This window comes from Hypanus sabinus, chromosome 22 (assembly GCF_030144855.1).
Source record: "Hypanus sabinus isolate sHypSab1 chromosome 22, sHypSab1.hap1, whole genome shotgun sequence".
Classification (NCBI taxonomy): Eukaryota; Metazoa; Chordata; class Chondrichthyes; order Myliobatiformes; family Dasyatidae; genus Hypanus; species Hypanus sabinus.
The window spans coordinates 55,811,853-55,827,568 of NC_082727.1; the positions used below are offsets into that span (position 1 = coordinate 55,811,853).

At 36.9% G+C, this 15,716-nt stretch overlaps 1 protein-coding gene across 9 annotated transcripts in view; it reads left to right on the forward strand.

Moving 5' to 3' along the window:
* The window catches only part of LOC132379635 (fibroblast growth factor receptor 2-like), a 157,468-nt gene extending 144,071 nt beyond the window's left edge, over positions 1-13,397 (forward strand). For all 9 annotated transcript variants that reach the window (XM_059947788.1, XM_059947787.1, XM_059947785.1 and 6 more), the window contains 4 exons: positions 3,639-3,709; positions 6,042-6,179; positions 8,462-8,567; positions 9,756-13,397. In XM_059947788.1, coding sequence (XP_059803771.1) covers positions 3,639-3,709; positions 6,042-6,179; positions 8,462-8,567; positions 9,756-9,920 — 480 coding nt within the window. In that variant the 3' untranslated portion in view covers positions 9,921-13,397. The remainder of the gene's footprint in view (positions 1-3,638; positions 3,710-6,041; positions 6,180-8,461; positions 8,568-9,755) is intronic.
* The last annotated feature ends 2,319 nt before the right edge of the window (positions 13,398-15,716 follow it).

Genomic DNA, 15,716 nt, shown 5'->3' on the forward strand with positions numbered 1-15,716 from the left:
TGAGGAACTGGTGCAGGGGGCAGGGGTTCAGATTTATGGATCATTGGGATTTCTTCTGGGGAAGGTATGACCTGTCCAGTATCTTCACTGTGGAAGGGTTATGAGGGGTGTGAAGTTACCATTACTAGAGAGAAGGTTCTTGGGGCAACTGAAAGGTCTGAAGGTAAGTAACTCACCTGAACCAGATGATGTACACCCCAGGGTTCTGAAAGAGGAGGCTGAAGAGATTGAGGAGGCATTAGTAATAATGGTTCAAGGATCACTATATTCTGGTATGGTTCCAGAATACTGGAAAATTGCAAATGTCACTCCACTCTTCAAGAATGGAGAGAAGCAGAAGAAAGGAAATTATAAGCCAGTTAGTCAGACCTCAGTGGTTGGGAAGATGTTGGAGTTGATTATTAAAGATGAGGTCTCAGGGTACATGGGGCCAAAAGATAAAATAGGCCACTGTCAGCATAGTTTCCGTAAGGGAAAATCTTGCCTGACAAATCTGTAGGAATTCTTTGTAGAAATAACAAGCATAATAGACAAAGGAGAATTGGTTGATACTGTGTATTTGGATTTTCAGAAGGCCTTTGACAAGGTGCCACACCTGAGGCTGCTTAACAAGCTGCAAGCCCATGGTATTATGGAAAGCTTCTAGCATGGATAAAGCAGTGGCTGAGAGGAAAGGGTGGGAATAAAGGGAGCCTTTTCTGGTTGTTTGTCAGTGACCAGTGATGTTCCACAGGGGTCTGTATTAGGACCAATTCTTTTTGCATTATATGTCAATGATGACTATGTTGCAAAGTTTAAAGAGCATTTGATGGCTCTGGTCGTGTATTCACTAGAATTCAGAAGAGTGAAAGTAACCTAATTGAAACCTATCAAATGTTGAAAGACCTTGATAGAGTGGATATGAAGAGGATGCTCCCTTATGGTAGGAGAGTCTAAGACCAGAGGACACAGCCCCAGAATAGAGGTGCATCCTTTTAGAACAGAGGTGAGGAGAGTGGTGAATTTGTGGAATTATTTGTCATAGGCAACTGTGGAGGCCAGGCTTTTTATATTTACGGCAGAAGTCAATTGATTCTTGAGTGGTCACGGGGGAGAAGGCAGGAGATTGGGCTGAGGGGAAAATTGGATCAGCCATGATTAAATGGTGGAACAGACACAATGAGCCAAATGACCTCATTCTGCTTTTATATATGTTTTTGTCTAATTCCAACGTGTCATGGCCAATTTGGTCAATAGTTGGTACAACCAAGCCATTCTTGTTCCCTCACCTGCAGCATATTCTGTGACCTTCCTATCCTCTATGTTTCCTCAACATGGAGTATGCTCCATTAACTGAGGGAGTGTTAATCAGCAGGAGGTTTCCATGCCCATACTTGACCTGCTGCCATAAAGCTTAATGGATTTCAGAATCAAAACCCAGGTCCTGTAAGTCTTACTGTACAATATAATGATACCTCTCCTGGTAGGTCTGAAAAGTTGATGCACATCGTATCTATGGACAACAGTAGAAGAATGAGACTGTTGGCTGAAAGGTGCTTCATTAAATTTGTCTGGAGATGCTGTACAGCTAGTTTATGGAAATGTTCTCCTAAATTTGACTTGCTATAACTTTACAAGATCATTGGGATAGTTATGTCTTTGTTTTCTCTTTCCTTAAATCAATGTTAGATGACAAGTCTCTTATTCTTAACGCTCTCAGCTGCTTTGTGAGAGCTGATTAACTTAATTCATATGACTTATTGGTAGTGCAATGGCCTGAATCAAATTATTGTAAGTTCAAGGACCACTGAAGACCCTTACAGTAAAATTCATGTTGGCATTTTCATGAAATACCTTGGGAATGCTGCACTGCTGTATTTGTCATTTCTCCGTTATACAGGTTTCCCCCACTATCCGAAGGTAGAGTGTTGCTATGAAATTGTTTGTGAGCCAAAGTGTCGTAAAATGAAGAAACAATTACCATCAGTTTATATGGGAAGAATCTTTTGAGTGTTCCCAGACCCAAAAAAAACCTATCAAATCAAACCAAATAACACATAAAACCTAAAATAACACTAACATACAGTAAAAGCAGGAATGACATGATAAATATACACCCTATATAAAGTAGCAATATTGTATGTACAGTGTAGTTTCACTTATCAAACTCAGGAAGATAGCAAGCCAAAATCGATTTGGAGGGGAAAAAAAATCGGCACGTACACGCATGCGCAAACAACTGCATGCCCAAGACTTCACGGTCATTGTAGTTTTTCTTAGGGTAAACACACATATAAAGTGGGCATCTTTTTTTCGTAAAAGCGAAAATCAATCCTCTTTGGTTAGCGAAAACAGGTACTAATGTAGGTCTTTCGTAACAGCGAGCTGTCATAAAGAGAACGTTTGAAAAACGGGGGCCACCTGTATCTGACCTTTCTGAATATCTCAAAGCACTATTTGAAGGCCAACAGAAGATGGGATTGGCATGGTAGTGTAATGGTTACCACAATGCTCTACCGTATAGGTGATCTGGGTTCAATTCCCACCACTGCCTGTTTGTATGTTCTCCCCGTGACTGCCTAAGTTTCTTCTGGGTGCTCTGGTTTCCTCCCACAGTCCATTGGTGTGCTAGTTGGTAGGTTAATTGGTCATTGTAAATTGTCCTGTGATTAGTCTAGGGTTAAATCGGTGGGTTGCTGTGCAGTGTGACCTGAAGAGCCTACTCCACGCTGTATCTCAATCAATGAATAAATAAATAATAACAACGATATAGTGTTCTGTGAATGGATGAATGTTAACTAAAGCAAATTGCTTTATAGTATCTAAATTGGCTCCTTTGTTCCTTTCTACAGCAGCTAGTTTAGAATAAACTTTTAAGCCGGAAGCTCCATCTAGTAGAAGAAAACTGGGGGGGGATTTAGAAGAATTTATAAACATTTAAGTTCCGGACATGTACTATCTGTAGTTAGTTTGTAGTTGCTGATATGAGCAATTGAGAGAGCTTGCGTAAGCTGCTTTGGCCTGACCATGACCCTGTCACAATCTGCAGGGTCAGTTTCATCAGAATAATTGGGGCAGTTGACCCATGTCTATTGAAGCACAGCACAGGCAGTCAGCCTGCGGTGCAGTCAGAGTCTGAGGCCGCAGCTTACTGAACAGAAAATCAAAATAAGAAAGTAAAATTTCTCTGCAGGGGACTTATTTGATTAACTGTGCACATTTTCATTTTAGGGTTATGTGTTTTTTAGAATCACATGTCCCATGTCTGCTTTCAGTTGAATGTATACCACAACTATTTCTGAATTTTGTCCTTCAAAAGGGCTGTATTTGAAATTCTATCCTGCTGAATGACTGCTTCTAAGATGAATTTGAGTGGATCAACCAACCATGTCTTATCTGGCATTCAGTTAATTTACTTCTTGCCTGCACCAACTCAACTATTTACCCACTATTGCTCCAAATCCTTTGATACTTTTATCTGTCAAAAATCTATTGACTCTGCCTTAAATGTTTTAATTGTTCAAGCATTCAGTCTTTTGGGTGAAAACTATTACATATTTCCACTGTGTTTCTGCTTTGGTAAAGTGCTTATTTATTTCAATTCTCAACTTCCTGCTGTTAATTTTAAAGTTATTCAGACTTGGTATTTTGTGTTTCAGGGTCGACTGCCAGTTAAATGGATGGCTCCTGAAGCTCTCTTTGACAGAGTCTACACACACCAGAGTGATGTGTAAGTATTGATGATATGTAAGCTTAATTTTTCTGTGACCCCCATTCTTTAGCTGTCACCTTGAATTAATAGTAAATGAAAATTAAAAAAATTTAGATGCTGTAAATACAAAATATATTTTCATATATCCCATATATACACTTGTCATAGCAGCAAACTTGGAGATCTGTAATTCCCTGGAACTAGGATTCTCTTATTGGAGATGGTTTTGCTGGTTTAAATAAACAGGAGTCATTGAAAAGGAATTAATAGGAAAATTAGTATTTTCAGCTTAGTAGACATGGTGCAGTACAAGTCTTTGAAGATCATCTCCAGAAGCCAGATATGTGTTGATGGGGAAGGAGGAAAATGAAAATAACGTTTTTTAAAACATTTATTGTTATTTTATACCAGTCAGGATAATTTAGTTTTAATATGAGGCTCGAAGCTGGTATTGCTGAAATGTTTCCAAATACTCTTAACTGTGAAATGAAAGTTGCTGAATTCAGATGTGTAATCTTATTTTTTATAAAAGAAGCTGCTTTGTACACTCAGAAGTTTCTTGTGTATGATGCCTGTTGCACCTTTATAAACTGAATTCAGCTTCTACATTTGTTAACCAACTGTGAATTCTTCGATGCTTGCTGCATGATCAGTGATTTGTATGGATTAGGTTAAAGGAAATGCGGGCATCAAAAGTAATAATTTTATAGTAAACTGACAACCAGTGCTATTAATCCATTTAATTTCAAAGAACATTAACCTAGTAGTTCCTAATGTTACAAAGAAAGGTTTTGTTGAAGGCTACAGATGCAGCACAAAAAACTTTTTTTTTCTTTTGCATATCAAGCACGTACTTTGTCCTATCAGTTCCTAAACTTCCTAACTTCTGAATTTTATTATCAAAGAACTCATAAATGTGTTATGTAATCTGGACTGTAAATAAAATTCATAATTTTACAAACATGGGAGTAACATAACTTGTTAAAAATGTGGGTGATCAAGTTCAGTAATACAAAAAGTGTTGTGGGATATTAAAACAAATACACATTTAATAAAGCTTGTGTGATGTAAAACAGCAATTCATTTGGTGTTGAATTAAAAATAAAGGTGCCTAATATTACTTGCTCTGTATTCTTTTAAATAAGAGGGAAGGAAATGTGACATAGTGCATTTGACCACCTTTATGCCTTCAGCCCATCTTGGTACATGAAAGTTAGGCATTCTATAACTGAAATATAAGGAGCAAGATCCAAGCCTTATTATTCTAGTCTAAAGTAAAATGTGATCTGATATTCTTATTAAAAATATGGGGAAATGCAATCTGTAATAATCAGTCACATCTCAAATTTGTGTAGTCAATATTGAACATAAAAAGCAGGATTTAAAAAAAAAACTACAGATGCATTAAATCTGAAATGGGCAGGTACATGCATTGTAAAATATTTTAGGGCTATGGGAAAAACATGGGCAATTGGGAATAGTTTACATAGGAATCTTGGTTGGGATGGACGAGATGAGCCAAAAGGCCTATTTGTACTATAATACTTCTACCACCTGTGTAGAAAAAAATGCACAAGTTAGAGCTTCACATTGTTAATGTCTCTAAAAGCATTGATCACCTTTTTGCCCTCAGCCCATCTTAGTACACAAGGTTGGGTGAGGCTGCAACCAGAGGTCATGGATTGAGGGTAAAAGTTGAACATTTTTAGAGGATCCTGAGGGGAAACTTCACATAAAGGGTCGTGAAGTGTGGAACAAGGTGTCCACACAAGTGGTGCATGCAAGCTTGATTTCAATGTTTAAAAGTAAAGTTTGGATCAGTATATGGATGGTAGGGGTATGGATGGTTATGGTCCGGGTGCAGGTCGATGAGAGTAGGTAGTTTAAGTGGTTCAGCACAGTCTAGATGTGCTGAAGTGCATCTTTCTATGACTCCAGTTATGCATTCTGTTACTGAAATATATGGAGTAAGATCCAAGTCATATTATCCTAATCTATGTTGTGTTGGTCGTTGTTGCCTCAGGTATTAGCGTGAATGTTATAAATTATCTTTAAGATAGGAAATTGAACTATCTCTTGGTCTCCTGATACTGTTTTAAAATATTCTTGAATAGGCATCAGATGAAAATTAAGTGTAGATATTATTGTGATGTCTTATAACATAACATTCATGTGCAAGATAATATAGTGACATGCTAATAGACAACCATTGAATGTTACCATTGGACGAGACATTGCGTTGATCATGGGGGAGCAACGTTTGAGGGGACCTGCAGCAGTGCAAGAATATAGAAGCTAAAGGAGAGAAAATGTCCTGGAAAACTCTCACTTATTCCAATTAATTTCACAGATGGTCATTTGGAGTATTGATGTGGGAAATTTTTACGTTGGGAGGATCTCCATATCCAGGTATTCCAGTTGAAGAACTTTTTAAGCTTTTGAAGGAAGGTCACAGGATGGACAAACCAGCTAATTGTACTAATGACCTGTAAGTTTCACAACTCAAATACAGAATGATGGAAAGTGATGCATTTGAATGACCACAAATTGTAGACTGTACACTGTGTTGTTCCCTTTACCGATGAGTAAACTTGTGATTGTCACTTTAAGGTACTGTTCTCAATTAAGTCATATTTTGATTTTTAGTTGCTGCTTATGTAAGCTCTAGCCACACCTAATACTGAATTGAGATTAATCATTATGGATACAGCCAATCTCCCCCATGAGTCACACAGTATTTGCCAGGGAGAAACAGTCCTTGTTTCTTCATGCAGTTAACATACCAAAAAGCTGAGCACATTTTGGAACATGCTCCAAGGTCTTACTGATCTTTGTTTTTATGGTAGGTGACAATGCAATTAAATGTTAAACAATGACTTTGCTATTTCATCATTAAATTAATTTCGGTCCATATTAATATTGCACTTTAGAAGTGAGATTACCTGAAAAATACAAAGAAATTGACAGAATTACTGAGAATAAAATTTTGGGGCTGTCTAGTCTTCAGGCTACCTGTCAGTAATACAGTAATCTTAAAACTGTCTTGGGCATTAAAATATAGGTTAAAAAATCTCAGAACTGTGGATATTTGTGATCTCTGAAAGCCTTTGATAAATTCGAACTGAAAGGAAATAGTCACTAATCTTACTATGCTTTGTGGGTTCCACCATGTTCCACTTTGTGTCCCCACAAAATCCTATGGAGAACCCAACCAGAAGCCCTGGATGAACTAAGAGATTCTGCAGAGGATCAGATCATTGGCGTTCAGATCTGGTGACCGAGTAAAGTGAAAGAGATCCAAGCACAACCTCTGGATGGAAAGCTATTTCACATGTGAAGTGTCAATACCAGACCAAATTGGAATCACTAAAGGATGCTCGATGCCTCAATGGCAGTGTTTGAATGCTGTCACTACTCCCAGTTGAGATCAATGCCTTTTATGATCACTTTGACCAGCAAAACAGGAAGACACCTTCACGACCTTCCACAGATCCCAACAGCCCTGTGATTTCACTCTCTGAAACTGACGTGAGAGCATCCTTCAGGAGAGCAAACCCTCAGAAAGCATCTGACGCAGACAGGGTACCTGGCTGAGTACTGAAGACTTGTGCTGTTCGGTTAGCTGGAGTGTTCATCCACACCTTTAAATCTCGCTTCAGCAGTCTCAGGTTCCCACCTTCTTTAAGCAGGCTTCAATTACACCTGTACCCAAGAAGAATGTAGTAGCCTGGCTCAATGACTATCATCCAGTACTGCGATGAAGTGCTTTGAGAGGTTGGTGATGAAACATATCAACTCCTACTTGAAGAGCAACTTGGATATGCCCCAGTTTGTGTACCATTACAACAGGTCTACTGAAGGTGCCATTTCATTGGCTCTTCACTCAACCCTGGACCATCAGGACAATGAAGATAAGGTGCTCTTCATTATCTACAATTCAATTTTGCATTCAATGCCATCATCCTCTCAAAACTAATCAATAAGCTTCAAGACCTTGGTCTCAATACCTCCTTGTGCAGTTGGATCCTTGATTTCCTCACTTGCAGACCCCAGTCAGTTCAGATTGGCAGCAACATCTCCTCCACAATCATCATCATCATCAGCAGCGTTGGTGCACCACAAGGCTGTGTACTTAGCTCCCTGCTCTACTGTCTTTATGCTCATAACTGTGAGGCCTAGCACAGCTCCAATGCTATATTTAACTATGCTGGCGACATTACTGTTGTTGGCCGAATCAAAGGTGGTGATGAATCAGTATATAGGAAGGGATTGAAAATTTGGCTGAGTGATGCCTCAAAACAATCTCTTACCCAATGTCAGCAAAACTAAGGAGATGATTATTGACTTACTGGAGGAGACAGAGGTCCATGAGCCAGTCCTCATTGGGGCATCAGAAGTGATGAGGGTCAAATTCTGTGGCGTTATCAATTGAGAGAATTTGTCCTGGGCCCTGCACACATTTAACATCTAATGCAGGCTTCTACTTTCTTAAAGTCCACTTTGTTGTGTGCAGTTTTTCATTGATTCTATGGTGTTTGTATTTACTGTGAATACCCACAAGAAAATGAATCTCAGGGTTGCATATGGTATGTACTGTGATAATAAACTTAGTTTGAAATTTGAACTTTAACTGAGCTCAGATAATGTGGGGCCTCAGTGCAGAAGGTTACCTAACAACACAGAGAATACTTTTGCTGTTTGTATTACAATTTGCACCAACCTAACTGCAAACTGGAATGACTTTGAGAAAAATCCATCTTTGTGCTACAGGTACATGATGATGCGTGATTGCTGGCATGCAATCCCCTCACAGCGACCAACTTTTAAACAATTGGTTGAAGATTTGGACCGAATTCTCAGTTTAACATCCAATGCGGTAAGCTAACTGTACTTGATTATCTGATGTACTCAGTACACATTTTACGCAGTCTAATGCTCTTCTGTGTTTTTGTTTCATAAGAATGATTTTAAGTGATGATCATAAATTAAAATATTTTGAATTAATGCAGTGTAGACTGTTAAGTAAATTATAATCTTGATTGTTTTTAAGAAACACATTTTTGTTGTTCCAACTAATTAGCACTAACCATTCCAAATCCTTTCAGAAAAAAGATCAAAGAGCATTAAGCAGAGATGATTTCCTGCTGTCTGTTCCAGATCGATGAAAGGGTTTATATGACATTTGGCACTCAGTGCTGGCACAAGTTAGAGAAAACCCATTGTTTATTGTTAATGAAAAGTACAAAATCTTCCAGTCTTTGTCATTATCAGAACTTTTTAAATAAACACAAGTCCATGCTAATTACAAAATTAACTAGTCTTCAGGCTCTAAAGTTAATGATCATTTTTAATATTACGAAGTTACCCTTGAGCAAACAATGCTTTTAGTATTCACCAGGAGTTTGAGATATTATTGTACTTATCACTATTTGCATGCTAAGAGTAGTTCAGACTGCGAATGGATTTTGGCAGCACCTGTTACAAGGTTTATGGTTAAAGTATAACTTTTTGAAATTTAAAGCAAGCATATCAGGTTGGAGTATCTAAATGAACATGTACTGGAAGTTAACTTTTATATCTTGTTTTCTTATAATGTATTACTACAGCTTGAAGTATTTTGAATTTGAGCAGATAACATCTCCATATAGCACTTCTGATACCTCAGAATTTTATTTCAAAATAAATCTGAAGCGGTCAAATAAATCTGCTTAATAGACTGCTTTTCCTCATTATTTTAACATATTTATTTTCATTTAGAGTTATAGATTTGATGTAACAGTCATGTTAGTTATTAATATTACTGTGCCTTTCATAAACATTTGTCTTGGTTTAACATAATCTATAATTTTGTATAATTTTTGCTAATTTGTGTTTTGCTTGTGAATACTGAATCTCTAATGATACGTACCCCTAATATGATGTTTCTAGAAAAATTTTCATTGCACTCATGCATAAAAGTACTTGTGCATATGACAATAAACTTTGACATTGACTTGTACTATGTTAACAAGAATATGAATGGTGAAAATAGCAATACTTAATAACTGCCCTTTTCTATTGGCAGGAATATTTGGATCTTTCTGCTCCATTAGAACAGTATTCACCCAGTTATCCTGGTACTAGAAGTTCCTGCTCATCAGGAGATGACTCTGTGTTCTCTGACCCCATGCCCAGCGATCCGTGTCTTTCAAAATGTCAACCACACATGAATGGCACCATTACAACATGAATGAAAAAGCCATTTCTTACAAAACTAACTTTTAAACATCGTCTTCCCTGTTTTACTTATCTTCAAGAAACTTGGGCACCAGAATAGAATGTTGGTTAGATATGGTTACAATGAAAACGAGGATTGCAGTAGGCTGTTCTAGAAAAAAATGTTCAGCTATATATGGTATATTTTGTTGAAATGGAGACAAAATAATTATTACCAGCAAAATTTCATTTTTAGTGACCTGACCAATTTATGTTCCATCAAAAGCTGTCTTGTTGGACTTTGGGCAAGGCTTGAAGTTGGAAGTTCTGCCTAGATTGTTAATTTTGTAATATTGGAAAAGTTATCCAGCATGAAACTTCAGTCTGCTGGCTATATTTGTAAATATATCCAAATATGTATAAATATATTTTATATATATATTATTATATATATATATTTACAGTGAACTATTTTTTGTATGGATAAAAAGGTGATTCTATTGCAACCAGAAAATGAAAGCAACTTTTGTTAAATAACTAAATGCGCTTGAAAACTGTTTCTGCAGCAATTCCTAGCACTTCTGTTATGCAACATTTTCAAGACACTAAGTTATTCTTTTCAGGGAATAATTTATTTAACTGGTGTTTATAAACAATTAAAACAATTAATCTTCAAATTTCTTGTATTATGTGCAACTTTTGCTAGATGGAAAATGGATCGAATTCAGAAACATGATGGAATGGGTGTTATAAGAACCTTGTCTAAGTAGCAGAGTTTGTCCAGAAAAATAGCTTTGATACAAAGCAGCAAAAAGAGTTTCATTTAAAGTTTTGCACAGAGAGAATGTGTCATACTGATATTTCCTTCCGAATCTGGCCATCTACTGCAATTCATGGGCAATTTGCAGCGATCCATGAAGGAAATTGTATACAATGGTATAATTTGGGATCCAAAGGTTTTGATTTTCCTCAGCTGTGATAAGGAGGGTAGAGGGGAGGAAAGTTGGCAGTGTGGGGCATAGGTAGTGGAGATAAGGCCAGAATGACTGACTGCCTCATCTTTTCTGGAAGGTGATTTAATCTTTTCATCAGCCCTTTCGTTATCTACTCTCATAATATTAAGTGGGATTTACAGAGCACAGGGCAGGGTGGTAGGTGTGAGTTGAGGAATTGGCTGGTGAAGATTTGAACAGCTCAGATTTTACACTCACTTTTTCATCCAAGTTTCTCCTCCTTCCCCATGGATCTTTGTGTGGTAGGCCCTGAGAGATTGATGGCAAGCTGCCAAAATTCTTCATTGGAAGAGGAGGGCCCAGTACAACATGGCTCAGATTCCATTCCTGTTCCAAAGACTTAATTAATAACTTCCTTTTATCCCAAGTATTATGTTCTTGATATGCCCCCATGGCCAGCTGCAGCGCGGTCAGGATTCTCCTCTCAGAATTCAGTCCTCTGGGCAATAGATCCGGCCAGAGTCAGTGCTACATTAGAAGGGACTATGAATGGTCCCTTCTAATAAATGGGTTAAGGGTTATGAATGAACTAAAAGTTATTCAGTTCTACACATTGGATAAGATAAATTCCACAAAGCTTCATGTGTAACTCTATCAATTGCAAGTTATATTATAGAAATATATAAACTTGATACAAATTATTACCATTTCCCATTACTTTAAATGAAAATTATTGTAACCTTAAACATGCAAAAATACCTTCTCTAGATATAGGTAATATCACTTTCACCATTCTATTTCCCAAAATATAGAATGTTAATTGGCTTTGAAGATGTGATACCAGCTTGCTCAACCTGTGTGAACAGAAGAATTTAACTGTTTGTTAACTGAAATAGTGCTTAAAGCTTCATCTGAAACTCGACAAGTACGAAATTCAGTGGCTGCTGTGCATAAATGTTCTGTTGTAAACTTAAAAATTGGCAAATATTTTGAACAGGTGAGAATAGTTTCTAAAGCTGATATTGCTTTGGCATTATTTTGCAGTAAATTTAATCTCTCGTGTTTGAATGTGATTGAGCTCTGGTTAGCCAATTATCATTATACTGTGTTTCCAGGGAATAAGGTGCACAATATATACATGAATGTTAAGGGACCATTTCAGTGCCCTGACCAATTCACTTTATTTTCAGTATTATAATTTCCTGTTCACTGTTTATATTGTGTCAGGAGTGTGTTTTCATTTTATTACCTCCAACAGTGAGTTTTTCTGCCAAAGCCAAAATGATCAGTGGTGGGGATATCTTTACAGATCTTCACAATATTATGTAGAACACAGCTCAGAAGGCTAAACATAACTTTCTCTGTGCTAGTGCTGAACTTGCAGCGTATCCTAGTTGGAAATCCAATATGACATGGAGGGATATGGTCAATGTTTAGGTTGGAGGGATTAGTGTCTGGGTGTTTTTGATTTGCTTTTTAGCTGGTTTGGCACAGCATCCTATGCTGGACTGTTCTAATATCAAAAATTTACATTTCTGATCTTCTATCTTATAGCAAAATGACATAATCCTGAAATGAGAATAGTTGATAACTATGGGAAGCAATGAAAGACCAGATTTCTGGAAAGTTAAGATCCAAAACAAACCTCATCCATTGGATCTGCCAGACTAGTGCTTCAGAAAGTACATTTATTCCTTAATGGCTTTAAAATTGATCTGAAGTCAGTGGCATTGTATTTTTTCATGCATAGTGTAGCTTGTTCAGTTTCCTTTTTATTTGCTTTTAAACACCTTCTATAGTATGTCACTGGGCCAGAGTTACTGTCAACCTGTTTCAAAATCGATAATTTAAAAGTGCACTTTAGCAAAGAAAACCAAACAGCTTCCAAAAATTAGATTACCAAAACAAGGGAAGTGATGCTGAAAATGATAGGTGTGGTCATTTAGAGTGAATGTGAGTTGGTCAAGAAAATACTCAGCATGTTTGGCAATAAAAGCACACTACAGAAATATAACCAATTTACAGTGAATACTAACTTGTATGTCTTGTAAAATTTAATGTAAGGATGGAATAGGAAAGAGAAACAACACAGTAAGGTTTATTTGTCCAATTTAACATAAATGAAGTAATTAGGTGATGTATTATATTGTTTTGGCAGGAAAGCTAGCAAGACCAATATTTAGGATAGCTGCTTTGCTTGGTGAGAAGGTGCTTTGTTCATTCTTATCTACATTCCACTACTTTGTATATTTGTATAAGGCAAATGTCATCCTCTATGTCATAAAGTTGAAATTTGTGCATGAATTTCATAACACAATATACAACTAATTTATTAATTTTTTACAAAAGAAGTCTATTTTGTTGTTACGGTTTTCAGATACCTAAAGCCTAGTTAAGGCTATAAATGATTTGTTTATATGAAAGATTTGCTTATATATTATTCTTAAATACTGCTGGACACATTATTAAGCAAAAGAAAATGTAACCAAAACTTAGTTTAATTTTCCTTTAAATGTCAAATAAATTCCCTTTTAATTTAAATGTTAATATTTCCCTGACATGTCTTGTAAAGTTGTTGATGCTGATTATTTGAGAGGCAATAAAATATTCCAAGCCCACCATAAAATGTCGGCTTCCGCATGAACCATATGCTGCCACCTGTAGAAACAATAAATCGAAGCTTTAGCTATCAGTCATGCAGCCATTGAGTTGTGTTTTGAAATGGGTAATTGCTTAGGAATATAAATAATACCTTTGTTTGAGTCTGGGTGTTAACCTCACTTTATTGTACTCTGAAAGATTAGTATTGTTGAACACAAAGCAAATTTTGATCAAATACAGGAACATGTATGACTCTGCAGGTATATTTAGAATGTGGTCAAGACTAGTAGTGACAGCAGATACATCAAAATGTTCAGGGTGATACACTGCAGTAATATAAAGGCACAAGTCAGCACAGCAAAAATATTATAAACACTTTTTATTATGTAGCAACTTTAAGATACCACTATTTATCGTTGCATTTGAGAGTTTCAACTGTACACAGTATAATTCATACTGTGGGCAGCATGGTAATGTAATGGTTAGCATAATGCTTTACAGTACCAGTGACCCGAGTTCATTTCTCACTGCTGCCTGTAAGGAGTTTGGGTTTCTTATGAGTGTTCTGGTTTCCTCCCAAAGATGTACAGGTTGGTAGGTTAATTAGGCATTGTAAATTGGTAAATTATCTCACGATTAGGCTAGGATTAAGTTAAGGGGATTATTTGGCAGTGAGGCTCAAAACGGCTGGAAGAGTCTATTTCAAGCTGTATCCCAATGGTTGCTGTTTGATGGGCCCATTAGTAAATCTGACACAAGTATGGGTACACATTGCCCGAAGTATTAAATGTAATACACTGTCCAACAAGAGCAATGCTGAAATGAATCAATATTCCTAGCTTATCAAAGTTATCAATTCAGGGTATCAAACAAACTACAGTGGAGCCATTCTCTAATTGATTGATTATGAAACAGCAGAGTTCCTATTTTTTTTCTTTCTCCTTGAGACCTATGGCTTTCTTGCAATCAAATGGGTAATATTCTAGAATTATTGATACCTGCATAGTGGACAAACGGCTTGTTGTCCTATTGTACCTAACGGAAGAGCTATTCTTAATGTTCCAGCTGAGACTCTATAAAATGGCATCATTGATACCAGTAAAGATAAGTAGCTGTTAGTGCAACACTATTACAGCTTGGGGCTTTCCAGAGTTTGAAGTTCAGTTCCAGCGTTGTCTGTCAGGAAGTTTTACGTTCTCCCCTTGAGTATGTGGGTTTCCTCCCACAGTCTGAAGACGTACCCATTTGTTGTTGTAAATTGTCCTGTGATTAGGCTAGTGTTAAATAGGTGGGTTGTTGGACAGTGTGGCTCATTGGGCTGGAAAGTCTTGTTCAGCAATATATCTCTAAATAAACATTTTTTTTAAAGTTGCAATATTCCTATGCTGCATGACCATAACCATTACTACATGATGAAATGCCTGCACACTTTTCAACAAAGTTGGATGAATTTAGGCTCTGTGTGGGGATGTGATTAGTTCAAGACCTTGGTTTAGGAATTTAGATTTCAGTCTAAGTACATGGATGAATTAAACATTGAAAGGTCACTCATCATCAAAAGACAGTTTAAAGTCTCACACTTATATTTTAAGTCTCTAATTACACTTTCCAAAGAAGATCTTTGCAAGTTTGCTGTGTTGGAATGTAAAATGCAGTAATACTTACTAATTTATACTGGTAAATGGGGATATTATTTACCAGTATATTATTTAAGCTGAAGAACATAAAGTCATAACCATGTTCATAGATGGAAAAGCAACTCAAAGAATTATCCTGCAGTATCAAATTAGATAAAAGTGTCAAGAATTAAAAATGCATATCATTTTCTTTTTCAGATCTTTTGTGAGTGAAAAAATATTTTTTTCCCTTAGTTAATGAACAGTTCAGGGTTATTGAGCATTGCTTCCAGTTTTTGATAAAACTCATCTGGATACAAATTATTTTCATGCCCCTAAAGTATTTCCATATTGGTGGCACTTGGGTTGAGAGTATGACAGGGCTCTTTGTCTCAAGAGCAGCATTCAGTGGGTACTCCCAGGACAATCTGGGCTTCCCAGCACGTTGCTGAACTGGAGCACCTGCCAGACAAGATTATCTTACATCCCTTAGGAGGCCCCTCCAAGAGACAGTGTGCAGTAAATGATACAGGCAAATACTACTCTGAATTCATGCCCTTAGGATTCAAAAATATAGTAACAACATACTATGAGATACCACAGAATTGTGTTGTTGGAGTGAATAACTTCAAATGACCACCTGCCATTAACTTGCATTGG